This window comes from Kogia breviceps, chromosome 9 (assembly GCF_026419965.1).
Source record: "Kogia breviceps isolate mKogBre1 chromosome 9, mKogBre1 haplotype 1, whole genome shotgun sequence".
NCBI classification, from domain to species: Eukaryota; Metazoa; Chordata; class Mammalia; order Artiodactyla; family Physeteridae; genus Kogia; species Kogia breviceps.
Window position 1 is genome coordinate 2,732,799 of NC_081318.1, and position 14,417 is coordinate 2,747,215.

Below are 14,417 nucleotides of genomic sequence, written 5' to 3' on the forward strand. Positions count from 1 at the left end.
ACTCCTGCTGACTGATACTTTTGGTCTTTTCATCCCCGTTTTAAGACCTTTTTTGTTGGGTTATTTTTTTTTTGCGGTACGCCGGCCTCTCACTGCCGTGGCCTCTCCCATCACGGAGCACAGGCTCCGGACGCGCAGGCTCAGCGGCCGTGGGTCATGGGCCCAGCCGCTCCACGGTTATGTGGGATCTTCCCGGACCGGGGCACGAACCTGTGTCCCCTGCATCGGCAGGAGGACTCTCAACCACTGCGCCACCAGGGAAGGCCCCGTTTTAAGACCTTTGATTCATCTCCTTTTACCCAAGCCCAACTTCTCAGCTCTGCTTTCTTAGAAACCTATGGTGCACTGGTTCAGACCAACGGCAACTTTATACCATAACTTAAGAACAGTCTAGGGAAATCCTGGGCCAAAAGGTAGGAGGAGGAAACTGGAGGGAGAAGAAATGGAGAACACTAAGTCTCTAGGTCAATCTTTCCACAAACCTCACTTAGTAAAGGAACATGATAAGACTGGCTCACTACTGTTAACTTTGGCATCTTGTGAGCTTAGCGCCCTGACAGAGAATTCCCATCTGCCACTTAAAGACACACGCTCAGGGTTTGGACTGAAAACGGCTACAAGTAACAGTTTTATGAAGTAATAAAGGCAGTAACTGATAGTTTCTTGACTTTCACTTTGACCAAGGCCAGGGAACAAGAACAACCACCCTGTCCCTCCCCCCTTCCACCCTCCTTAGACTACGGGACAACCTCCCAGCGGCTCTCAGAGCAGCAGGAACAGCACTAGCTGGGAACCACCAGAAACGCAAGTTTCGCGGGCCCCGCCCTAACCCCCCAGATCAGAAGAGCTGAGAGCGCGTCCAGAGACACGTGCTTTACCAAGTCCTCTGGGTGATTCTGCTGCTCTCATGTGAGAACACTGCTTTATTCTTTGCAATGGGCACTAGGCAGAGCCACAGAGAAGGGGCGGGGGGATCGATACTGGAAAAGGCTCTGCTGACCAGCAACGGCCTGCCTGCGGTAGGTCTGTAACGGGAATGATGTTCAACCGACTGGGCTACAAACACGTCATCTGGTCTCATTGAACACTGACAAGAATGGCACACAGAGCAACAACGACAAAAAGAGATGGTGGCAAGAACACTAAAAGGTACAAAAGGAAAACAGTCTGCCCCAGAATTAGCCCTGGCAACCCGGACAGTCTCAGGAAGGGTAAAATGACCCTGTACCACCCCACACCACCTTCCCAGAGCCAGCCAGGAACCAAACAGTATGCATGAGAGCTGGTCTAAGCCACAGACTCCAAAAGAATAACTATTAAAAAAAACAATCAAATATTTTATTCAAACATGTTTTAATCCAGAAGACAAGTCATTTTTACAGACTGACCTTTACAGCACCGTAACTCAGCTCTCACCTCACACAGACCATCCGCCCTCTGAATGCCATGCGTATACTCTATAAAGGCAACTTTTTTTTTTATCTGTTTCATTAATCATAACAGTACTATGGAGGAAGTTGAAATGGAAGTGAAGGATGGGAGACAGGCAAAAAACAGTTACCCAAAGTTTCTGGAATGTTCCTTCTCTCTCTAGTTACATCTGAGAGCCTAATAATTGTTCCTTCTTTCCTTTCAGTTTTGAAACGTAATCGTCCAGATTCTTCATCATCATCCTCTTCTTCATCTGACTCCTCTTTCATGTCCTTCTGCAGCTCCAAAGTTTCCATGCCTCCCTACATTGCAGACATACAAAAAACAAGAGGAGCGAAAGTAAGTTCATATTCTTTCGAATTAAATATTGAATAATGGTTATGTATACACATATGTGTATGCACACATAAAAGTTCTTTATATTTAAGATGTAAAAATACTGCAAAATGTCCTATTTGTAAAGCCATTTGAAACATTAAACTGATCCCAGGAGACAAAATCTCAAACTTTAAAAATTAACAACGTTAGAAAAAATTCAAATTCCTACTCCTGGTTAATATACAAAGTCTTACACATTGTTACTACTTATACTTCTAAGAGAACAAACATGAATTCCAAAAATCCCTGCTGGCCTGGAGTCTAATTCAGAGCTAAACAAAGTTCAATACAGTAATTAAATTAACACTAGCGTTCCATGAGCTTATTAGCATATAACCCACCTTGTAACTCACATGAGATGACAGCACACTCCTTCCCGTTAAACAAGTTCCACATTTCCTGTAATTCCTGACCCCATCTACTCTGACTTTCAATGCCAGGCAAGCGCTCCAAATCTGCTGTTGGATTGATTTGGTTTTTTTCAGCCTCCATAATCTTCCCGGTAACATTTCTCACCCCTTTCTACTTCGTTCCACTGCCTACTGTTCACTCATTACCACCTCTGGCTCAGATTATTAACCATAAAACTATTTTCTTCTTCATTCACATCACACTAAAACCAGTTTTTATCTTATATCTCATTACATCAGGATTTCTACAAAAATTCTGCCTAATCTGGTCCCAAACTAAAAGTAATTTCTTCATCAACAATTCTTTCTGTATAACTCATGTTCCTTTTGACACTAATCACTTTCACCTCATGTTACATCTTAGTGACCTACTGTTAGGTAATAAGGTAGGTACCTACTGACGGTTAGGTTCACTTAGACTTTTGGTAAACTTGAAAAAAAAAAAAAAGACCCAGAAACTACTCCTTTAGTCTCATCATTCGTAATTCTTACATGTCCTTTACTTTTAACAGAAACAAATATGAACTACTTCATTAGAAAGTGTGCAAGAAAAAAAAAGATACAATCATTTTGGATTCTTTCCCCAACATTTTCTGTGTAAAAAATGCACACTCATTGCTATAAACCCTAAAGTAGAGAATCAAATGCCTGAAAGTAAAATAATGAATGTAAACTGTAACTTTTAGCCTAATAATTGCAAAACCACTTTTCAGTATTCTGATACTCAGCATACTATAGAATTTTTTTTAAATATTTTAGTCCATTTCTTTTTTTAAAATTTATTTTACTTATTTATTTTTGGCTGTGTTGGGTCTTTGTTGCTGCGCGTGGGCTTTCTCTAGTTGCAGCGGGCGGGGGCTACTCTTCGTTGCAGTGCGTGGGCTTCTCATTGCGGTGGCCTCTCTTGCTGCAGAGCACGGGCTCTAGGCGCGGGGGCTTCAGTAGTTGTGGCACACGGGCTTAGTTGCTCCGCGGCATGTGGGATCTTCCCGGACCAGGGCTCGAACCCGTGTCCCCTGCAATGGCAGGCGGATTCTTAACCACTGCACCACCAGGGAAGCCCCTCCACTAAAGAATTTTAAAGTACCAAAATGTTGGCATTTTGTTGCTTTAATACCATTACTTCTGTCTTACTGAATATCTGAAACCAAGAATGAGTGATGTGCAAGATGGACCCAGCTACGTTTGTGCTGCACTACACTCAAACTGAGCAAACATCAACTCATTTACAAAATACTCTTCTCCACCGCCATTAATGCTCCAGAGCAGTGCTTCTCAAATTTAAGGTTTATACCGATCACTGGGAATCCTGCTAAGATGCAGACTCTGATTCCGCAGGTCCCGGGTGGGGTCTGACATTCTGTATTTGCAAGAAGCTCCAAGTGAAGCCAACGTGCAGGTCCACAGACCACACTTTAAGTAGCAAGGCCACAGAGGAGGAAAAGAAATCACTACCAATAAAGCAAAGATTCTATTACAATAGTCATTTCTAATTCAACCATTAAAAGCAATTACAGTTCAAACACTTTCCAAGCAAGTTTAACATGAAACATGACAGTCCTGAAGCTAATAGTTTATTCTACATACAAATCTCCATCTAAGAAATCTAAATACAATACAGACAAGTTGAAAATTGTTTCTTTGAAACAAATACTACAGGCTACCAGAAACAAACCAACAAACAATTCTAGTCTATGACCCGGCAATCCCACTGCTAGATATTTACCCAAGAGAAATGAAAATTTATGTTCACGTAAAAAACTACAGGAAAATGTTTATAGTTCTCTTTTGGATCACCGAAAACAGAAACAACAGTAAATGGATATACGAACTATGGTGCATCCAAACCATGGAATGCTCTTTCGGCCATAAAAAGAATGAACTACTGATACAACAACTGGGATGCAATCACAAAGGCATCATGCTGATTGAGAGAAGTCAAAAGGTTTATCACTCAAACGGTGATACTCTGCGACAATTCCACATATATGACACTCTCCAAGAAAACAAAACTGCACTGGTTACCAGTGATGAGGAATGGAGGGAGGGCCTGACTACAAAAAGGATGGCACAAGGTAGCTTTTTGAGAGATGGAATGTCCTAGAATGCAAACTTCTGATCCAAGTCGCAGGGTCCAGTTCAGCTTTGAACTACATCAAGGATTACACAAGTCCTGAGCTGAAACTGAAACACTGCCTGGCCTCAGCTGCCTCAAGTATAGGCCACCTGGCAACATTCACTAAGCTAAACTCGCTCCTTCAGCCACTGGTCACTACCTCTTATTCTAAATACTGGGCATCTCCTTTGGCTATGTGCTTACAGAATTAACTAACTAACCTACCTGCCAAAATGCTGACTTTCTCTGTAGAGAAATACTTATGAATACTTATTCATTCATACATATTCACAATATTCCATTCACTGAAGGGTGGTGCTGGATAACAATATAAGAATTAAATTAGCCTCAGATTATATTTTGTAAGAATTTAAATATGTATGTAAATCTCTGATTTCATCATAGACACTGCCAGAAATATTTGGAGGTTTGATCTTTAGCTATTTAATTATCTTGAAAACCGGAAACATGTAGTTATAATGCTTAATAGAGGGTGCATATGAAAACCATCATGAAAGTTCTTTAAAAATAGACAAGTCCACTGAAGTCTTACCATATATACTGGGTTGGCCAAAAAGTTCGTTCGGGTTTTCCCGTAACATCAATACAAAAATAATTAGAAACCCTAAGCGGTAGCAAGACCCAGACTTGTATGTTTTGTTACATTCTCCAGCTAACTCTGAAATGAACTTGTGATCTCAGTGTTCTGAAAGAAATGTCAATATTCCATCCCAAATCTGAAGAAAAAAAAAAAAATTAGGCAGTTCTCTGAACTACTGGGTTGGCCAAAAAGTTCGCTTGGTTTTTCCCGTAAGGTGGCTCCAAGGAGCATGTAGTTGTCTCTAACTTCATTCAAAACAATTTTGTTAGACTGTATTGTGACAGCTGTCATATCAGCATGCGTTTAAAAAAAAGTATCAAAATTGGTGAATTTTTATGTAGCCATTTTAATTATTGAAGATGGAAGACAAAAAGCAACATTTTTGGCATATTATGCTTTATTATTTCAAGAAAGGTAAAAACGCAACTGAAATGCAAAAAATGATTTGTGCAGTTGTGCAGTGTACGGAGAAGGTGCTGTGACTGATCGAACGTGTCAAAAGTGGTTTGCGAAGTTTCGTGCTGGAGATTTCTCCGTTGACTATGCTCGCTCCAGGGTCAGGTAGCCCAGTTGAAGTTGACAGCGATCAAATCAAGACATTAATTGAGAACAATCAATGTTATACCAAGTGGGAGACAGCTGACATACTCAAAATATCCAAACGAGCGCTGAAAATCATTTGCACCAGCTTGGTGACGTTCATCACTTTGATGTTTGGGTTTCACATGAGTTAAGCAAAAAAAACCTTCCTGACCGTATTCGTGCATGCAATTCTCTACTTAACTGCAATGAAAACGTTCCGTTTTAAAACAAATTGTGATGGGCGATGAATAGTGGATACTGTACAATAATGTGGGATGGAAGAAATCGTGGGGCAAGCGAAATGAACCACCACCAACCACACCAAAGGCCGGTCTTCATCCAAAGAAGGTGACGTTGTGTATATGGTGGAATTGGAATGGAGTTGTCCATTATGAGTTCCTTCCGGAAAATCGAACAATTAATTCCAACAAGTACTGCTCCCAGTTAGACCAACTGAAAGCAGCACTCAACAAAAAGCGTCTGGAATTAGTCAACAGAAAACACACAATCTTCCATCAGGGTAAAACAAGACCACGTGTTTCTTTGATGACCAGGCAAAAACTGTTACCGTTTGGCTGGGAAGTTCTAATTCATCTGCCGTATTCACCAGACATTACATTTTCGGATTTCCATTTACAAACTTCTCTCAATGGAAAACATTTCAATTCCCTGGAAGACTGTAAAGGGCACCTGGAACCAGTTATCTGCAGTTCTGGGCAGAAGGTAGTGGAACTAAAGGGTGAATGTGTTGTTCAATAAAGTTCTTGATGAACGTGAAAAATGCGTCTTTTATTTTTACTTTAAAAACTGAAGGAACTTTTTGGCCAACCCAATAGAAAACAACTATAGAGAACACTGCTTTAAAAAACTTCCCAAAAGTTTTTAGTGCTTACAAAATATTTGATAGAGAATACTTCTTTACTATATCATGAAGTACAAAAAGTATCTAATTCTACCAACAGTTAAAATTTACAAGCTGGAAAGACTGAGCAATTAAATTGGGCAAAAATTACAAGAGAAGAAAATTACAGACCAACCTCCTTCGTGAATACAGACACAAAATTCCTTAAGAAAATAAAAGCACATGGAATCCAGCAAAAAATAAAAGGAAAATTCGTCATGACCAAGTGAGGTTTAGCCAGAAGCATAAGGTTGATTTAACATTCAATAACCAATTTAACAAATCTTACTTGGAGAAGAATTCCAAATATATGTACATACTCTCTCCTCCTCCAGGGGTGGACCTTAAGTCCCACCTCTCCCTTGCCTTGGATGCAGACTAGACTTAGTTACTTGCTTCCAAAGAACAGAGCCGAGAAAGTGAAAGATAGTAACTTTACAGAATTACTATCTGTAACTGGCAAAGGCCACCTCACCACATAATCAAGGGTGACATTGCCAGGGAGGTATGATGGAATGAGGACACCGAACCTCCATGGTATTCTTTCCAAAAACCCATAACCCCAGTATAATCATGAGAAAAACATCAGAGGAGCCCAGGTTGGGAGACATTCCACAGGACACCTGGCCAGTACTTCTTCAGACTGTCAAGGTCGTGAACTCAAGGGAAGACCAACGAACTGTTCCAGAGGCCAGAGGAGACAACAGCGTGGTGCCCCGGGCTGGACCCCAGAATACAAAGAGGACACTAATGGAGAAACGTGCAAAGTGGAAATTAATTCGGGAACATAGTTAATAGTTTTTAAAGCCAATTTAATTCACATTAATAAAATGGGGGATAAAAGTCACAAGATTATCTTAACAGATGCAGAAAAAGCACTGACAAAATTCAACACTCATTTCTGATTTAAAAAAAAAAAAAAAATCTCAGGAAACTAGACATAGAAAAGAACTTCAACTTGACTGAAAAACCTCCAAGTAGCTTATATTACTTACGTGATGAAATACTGAATATTTTATACCTACTATGAAGAACAAGGCAAAAACGAGTGCCCTCAATGTTTCTATTCTACATAGTGCTGGAGATCACAGCCAAAGAAAGAAATAAAAAAACAAGCAGGAAGAATTAAACTGTGTTTATCAACAGGCAACATGGTTATTACGATGTGAGTTTTCCCCCAATATGATCTAAAGATACAATGTAATTTTCATAAAAATCCCAACCGGATTTTTAATAGATATTGACAAGTGAATTACAGAATTTATATGCAAAATTCAAAGGATTTAGAATAGCCAAAACAATCTTGAAAAGGGAACAAAACTGGTGAATTACACTTCCTGATTTCATGCCACAGTAATCAAGACAGTGTAGTATTGGCAACAGAACAAAAAGGAGATTCCAGAAAGAGACCTAAACTTGTGGTCAATTGATTCTCAACATAAGCACTAAGGCAACTCAATGGGAAAGCCTTTACAACAAATAATGGTACAAAAACTAGATAAACAAATGGGAGACCTGAGACTCTCATACACGACAGGTGGGAGTATAAACGGTACAAACACTTTGGAAAACCATTCGGCTGTTTCTTATAGCATGAAACACACTGCTACCCTGTCTCAGTAATGCCAAGGCAAACAAAAAATTACATTCACAAAACGATGTGTAAAATAAGCTTTGAGTTATTCATAATAAAAATAACAAAACTGGAAACAACCCAAGTATCTATTATCAAGAGAAAACAAATAAGGTATACCCATAAAATGGAAGGAACTGTTGACTACTGACATACACAACCACTTGGATGAACCTCAAAAACATTACGGTGAGCAAAAGAAGCTGGACACACAGCATTACATCATCACATACTGATCACAAAAATGTATGATTACATTTACACGAAGTTCTAGACTAGGAAAGACTAAGAACACGGCTTGCCTCTGAGAGGAGTCAGGACAGACTAGAAAGAAACAAGGGGGAGTTTTCGGGGGGGATGAACTGTTTCTCACCAACAGAAGGACAGTAACTTGGATGTATGCATGTATCGAAACACTGAACGTATACCTCAGATCTGTGCCTATCACTGCATGTAAATGTTATCACAATTTTTAAAGTCTTTCGAATTTAAATAGTGCAAAGATATTTTTAAACTTCTCACTTGTTCCTCTATACAGGCCAAAACCTTTTTAACCACGTTTGAAGACAAAAGCATCCCTGACACTGAAGTGGCTGTATAATTAGAAAGGCTTGAGAGTTAGTCTCCATAATTAGGTCTTTCTAATTTGTTTCGAGTACAGTGATTCCTTTGTATTAACCAAGCAAGAACATTAGTTAAATAAAAGGAGCCACTGAAAATAGACTTTTCAACTGAAATTACTTTTTAGTTCCATAATTCAGATTCTAATGTGTACTTAAACATAACTCCTAGAAAGAAGTCATCTGAAAAACTGCAATATGCTCCACCTCCGTCTTAAGCAACCCAGAGCTATGAACGCTGCCACGCAAGGTGGAGTGCAAAGGTTTGGTTCATCAACACGCTGCACACAGTTAATTTAAGAAAATGGGTCAAAAAACTACGAAGGGGCTTCCCTGGTGGTGCAGTGGTTGAGAGTCTGCCTGCCGATGCAGGGGACACGGGTTCGAGCCCCGGTCCGGGAGGATCCCACATGCCGCGGAGCGGCTGGGCCCGTGAGCCGTGGCCGCTGAGCCTGCACGTTCGGAGCCTGTGCTCTGCAATGGGAGGGGCCACAACAGTGAGAGGCCCGTGTACCGCAAAAAAAAAAAAAACTAGGAAGACACCAAAACACAGGTGTATGTGGCAAAATAAAACTGCTGCTTTTCCCTGAGGACTATATAATTTATTTATACTTCTAAAAATGATGGGAGGACAGCCCTCCAAAAGCAAAGCCTACCAAAAGGTACTGAAATAATACCTCCCAGCACCTACAACAGTACCGTGCACACAAGTTCTCAATAATGATCTCTTTGACTGACATTCAGCGATTCCACTATGAGGAAGAAAACAAGCCCAAAACATCTGTCGCCAGGAGAAAAGACCAGCACAACATCTGCCTCCAAGAAGGACTATTAAGTCCTGAGAGCAAAGAGCAATAGAAAGAATTTTCAGTCAGTACAAAAACAAGCAACATAAACAAGGTGATAAACAAACCAACAATCAAGGACAGAGGATAAGGAAAATGTATGAGTGACTTTTTAAAAATATCTTTAAATACTATATATAAAATTAAATTATGGAACATACAGTTTAAAAGAAAAAGCAGATAATATACCTCTTAACAGAGGGTATAAACTATGTAATCTGGATGAGAGTTTACTTTCTTCTCTATAAAAAGAGTCTCTGGGCTTCCCTGGTGGCGCAGTGGTTGGGAGTCTGCCTGCCGAGGCAGGGGACACGGGTTCGTGCCCCTGTCCGTGAAGATCCCACAAGCCGCGGAGCGGCTGGGCCCGTGAGCCATGGCCGCTGGGCCTGCGCATCCAGAGCCTGTGCTCCGCAGCGGGAGAGGCCACAGCGGTGAGAGGCCCGCGTGCCACAAAAAAATAAAAAAAAAGAGTCACATAGAAAACAAGCATTAAGATGTTTCAGGTGAGAGTTAGCAGAAACTAGAAACCACAGGAGCTAAACAAATGCATTCTACTTCTTTCCCCTCCAAATCACCAAAGGTCAAATTTTTACCACTCTGTATTTCCCTGTTCACAAAAGTTATTTTATTCGTGGCAAAAACATTTAAAAATATTTGACACACAAAGTATAAAATAATCCCACCATGCAGAGGCGATCACTACCACCATTTCTGTCTTTATCCATCCAGACATGTGTTTGAGAGTCACACACACACACATTTCGACGTGCAAAGCTGTGGAAGAACCTAAGGGGAGGAAATCTGTTAGCTCGCTCTTTTCACTGAACGCATCACGAGCTCCTTCCATGTCCAATAGAGCAAGGGCATCCTTTGGCAACCTGCAGTCCCCTGACCATCATTTATTCAACCTTTTAGAAAAATCTATTTACATTGGTTCCACTTATTTTCAGCACTGCAAACAAATACCCAGTGCGTGTATCCTTGAACACATCTTAGATTAACTCTTGGATAACTTCATCAAAGTGGAATTATTGAGCCAAAGGACTCTCAGGCTTTTGATACTGTCACGAACAGTGTAGGGTCTGCAATTTTACTCTTCTTGCAAGTTAATAACGTAGCCTGCCACTGTTTCATAGAGGCTGTGAGAAGGCACGAGACTCCCAGCCACAGACTAGGACAATTTATTACTCTCAACAATAGCAGTAGCATTTGGGTCCAGCTCCCTAAGCCCCAATTCCCGCTGGGCCATCGGACGAAGAGGGCCAGGTGACCCTGCGCGAAGGTAGCGGTATCACAGGAGGGGCACTGAGTTTAGGGAGCTGTTAGAATGAGAAGAGGGCATGGCTGCCCCTGCTCCAGAGAAAGATGCGTCTCTCCTAGATGCTGCTACAAAAACATCCTTGAAAAGACTGTCAGGAACAAAGGAGGTGCTTTGCTCCCCCAAACATGCAGGGACATGATAGAACTGTGGAAAATTCTTCTGGCAGTCAATATATCCAAAATAATCCCCCCAACAAAATAAAAAATACCTGACCAATAATTTTGATTTTTGCCAATATTAGGACAGGTTAGAATTCTCAACTGTTATAATTTTTATTTCATTGAATATATTTTATATACTTAGTGATCATTTGCTTATGTTATTTTTGGATTACTTTCTCATATTATTTACCTTTCTTTCTACAGGAGTGCTCATCTGTATATACGGAACATACTGAATATATTAACTTTTCCATACCGAACGTATTAACTTTACTACATATATTAATTCTTAGGCTCATGTGTAAATATTTCCTCATATTGTCTAAACTTGTTTATAGTGTTTTGGGGTATTTCTGTATGATCAAATCATTCTTTTCCTTTACGGCTTAAAAAGGCCTAATACCAAGAGTAGTAAAGTAGTGAAACCAAGACAACTTGGTACTCATTTTACTCATTCTCTATCACGTCCTTAATCATGAAACTCCCAGCTTTAACTGAACATGCTGTCACCTAAGAAAACACTATATTCACCAGTCTCCTTTGCTGTGAGGTATGGCCACGTAACTAAGACGTAACTCATGAGATGTTTACACAGTGTTGTTTCAGAACTCTGGGACGTGTCTTCAAAGGGTGGGCATGGTCTCATTCAGTCTTCCTGCAATCCACTGCTTGGATGTGGACCATGGTAAGACCAGCAGCCCTGGAGTCGTACCATGGAAGTCTCGAAGAAGCCTGGGTACCTGATTACCTCGTGAGGCCAATACCAGATCTGAAATGCCTTCTAAAAATTTTTAACATCAGTGAGAAATAAACTTGTACTATTTGGTGAGTTTTCTGTTTTGCAGGTAAGCCTAAGGCTAACACACCATTATTAAAACATTAAAACATTTTTTCGAATACATGTAAAGTTTGGTGTGCATTAATCTGAGATCAATATTGGCATAAGGTACAAGGAAGGGATCTAACTTTTCCCCCAATGATTAAGCCTTCCTAAGTATGTCTGAGATATTGTTATATTAACTCATACATGTTATGAGTTCATTTACTTGAGGGCTGGGTCTGATCATTCATGTTCTTCCAAAGATAACTCTCTCCCTCAATCTCTCTGTTCAGAAGATACTGAAAATGGAAGGTAAGATTACCATTTTTTAAAATAATAATCCCCTTTTGCTTCAATAGTTTAATGAATACAGTTCAGGAACCAAAGTCAGAAACATCTAGATCTACAAGTCATACCTTATCAGTTCCAGAAGGCACCCAAGCAATAGCATAACACCTACTAGCATTCTTATTCTTTAACTGCTTTACAATAAAATAGTTTATATCTCCAAAGATCATTTAAAGCTTAAGATCTACAAAACCTTTTCTCACTCTAAAATATGCTACAATACATTATCAGAGTAAGGAGAGGTATTACCTAAAATGCTGAAAGAATAAATTACTGGGGGGGGGGGGGGGGACAATGGAATTAATTTTCCAACTACAAAATACTACAAACTAATGAAGAGGACATGAACTAATTAATGAGAGCTGGATTCCCAGGTTTCCCTTTCAATTACTCACCCCCAGAATGACCTCCACGGCCACTTCCATCTGTCCCGCCCACCTTAACAGCTTCTTAGATTTCTCTCTCAGAGGTCTTTTGCCAAAACACCCTTCCACAGGTCTGGCCTAGCCTGGGCTCGAGCTGGCTCTGCACTGGGCAGAGCGCAGCACTCAACATGACCCGCATAAATCTGGTCTCCCTGAGCCTCGGTTCAGTGGCTCATCACTCAGAGCAGAGCAGTCACTAGTAGGAGAGCCATTTCTTACTTAACATCTTCTTTAACTTTGTCTTGGTTCCTTGGGCTAAACATATTTGCCTACAATTGAAGAATCTGGGAAAAGGGAGCGTTCTACTATTCTACCTTTTCTCTAAGTTTCAAATTATTTCAAATAGCAAGAGAGATAGAGAGAAAGCACAAAAAGAGAAGTCAAATTTAGCTCTCTGGCGAAAAGCAAGGATGTGTCCCAGAAAGTGTCTGTATGTGTTCATAAACTCTGCTGTAGCATTATATTAGGGAAAAGAAAGGGTAAATGTTTTGTATACTGAGTTTCTAAAGCACTGGTGTAAGACCTAAAGGAAATGACCTAAGCCAGTGAAATATCAATTTTCATGATCTCTTGGGAAAAAGAGGGAAAAAAGTATTAAGGAAAATAACTGAGAAAAAACATTAATAAGGAAAAAAAATTTTAACCCACAAGTTCTAAGACTATAGAATGATTTTGTGGCTCACATGCTTGACCCATGGGACAAGTTCTAAGGTTGGAAAACAGAATCTATAAGCCTCCGTCTCAGAGCACACCTCTATTCGTCCAATGACATCTATTTTTCCAGACCTACTTCACAGGCTACCCCTTCCATAAAGCCTCAACACATCCCATCCCGGTTCCCCAATCCATCCTCAAGACACACACCCAACCAGAGAGGACCCCTGTGTGAGCTGCTAAAGCATGTGCCTGAGCCTCTCCTCTGGGAGGTTTACTTCTGCGTTTACATCACTGGAATTTGCCCACGTCTTCTCTCCCTGTTATGAGGCTGCAAGTGCGTTGAGCACAAGAGCCAAGCTTCTCAATCATCCTTACTTCTTCAATACCTAACACAGCGCCTAAATCCAGGGAACTCGGCAGTATTTTTTGAATAATGGTCAAAATTAACTAACATTAACTAATTTAAAATAATTACAGCACTCCTTTCAAAGCACTAACATACACTGCGCATTTCAAGACATTTCTACCCACACTCCCATAAAACATTTAAAATATTCTTAACACTCAAAGGGCAAACAGCTATCTGGCAAACAGCTAACCAGAACTCACTGTCCAAAGATTCTAGAAAGCTCAGGGTTTTGTTTTTTTTCTTTTCTTTTTTTTAACTACACTTATACTTCAAAGAAGAGATGTATCAACTTTTTGCTAATATTAAAAAGATGCTCATTTTAAATCTGGAAGAAAAAAAAAACTCCAGCCAACTTTTGGACTCTTTTTAAAAGATGAACAGATACCTCTTGAGTCTCAGGAGCAACCTGGGAGTCAGTAATCTCATCTAATTCCTCTTCAGCAACACAGTCTTCCTGCTCTTTCATCCCTTGTTGCCCACAAGCCTGCAAGTATTCTTCATCCTAACAGCCATTAAAGAGAAAGTAAGTTTTTCTCATATAGCTTTGGGGTTTTTAAGCACTTTTCACCTTCATGACTCATGCTTAGTTATGTTAGCAGATTTTACTACGGCAATTATCAGACTGAGCAGAAAAGCACTAAGCACAAAACCGGAATGGGGCCTCCCGAGTGTTCATGAGGGCAAGAGAGCAGCATATGCCAACCCAATCGCTACAGAGGGTCACATGGACCCTGCTTCAACCTCCAAGGGCCCTGACAA

At 40.4% G+C, this 14,417-nt stretch overlaps 1 protein-coding gene across 9 annotated transcripts in view; it reads right to left on the reverse strand.

Annotated features, from left to right (window-relative positions):
• RBM33 (RNA binding motif protein 33) overlaps positions 1–14,417 on the reverse strand; it is a 115,595-nt gene that overhangs the window by 72,197 nt on the left and 28,981 nt on the right. For 5 of the 9 annotated variants that reach the window (XM_059073810.2, XM_059073812.2, XM_059073814.2 and 2 more), the window contains exons 6-7: positions 14,044–14,160; positions 1,562–1,733 (exon numbers count right to left, since the gene is read on the reverse strand). In XM_059073810.2, coding sequence (XP_058929793.1) covers positions 1,562–1,733; positions 14,044–14,160 — 289 coding nt within the window. The remainder of the gene's footprint in view (positions 1–1,561; positions 1,734–14,043; positions 14,161–14,417) is intronic. The other 4 variants (XM_067041755.1, XM_067041754.1, XM_059073815.2 and 1 more) reach the window with 1 other exon arrangement.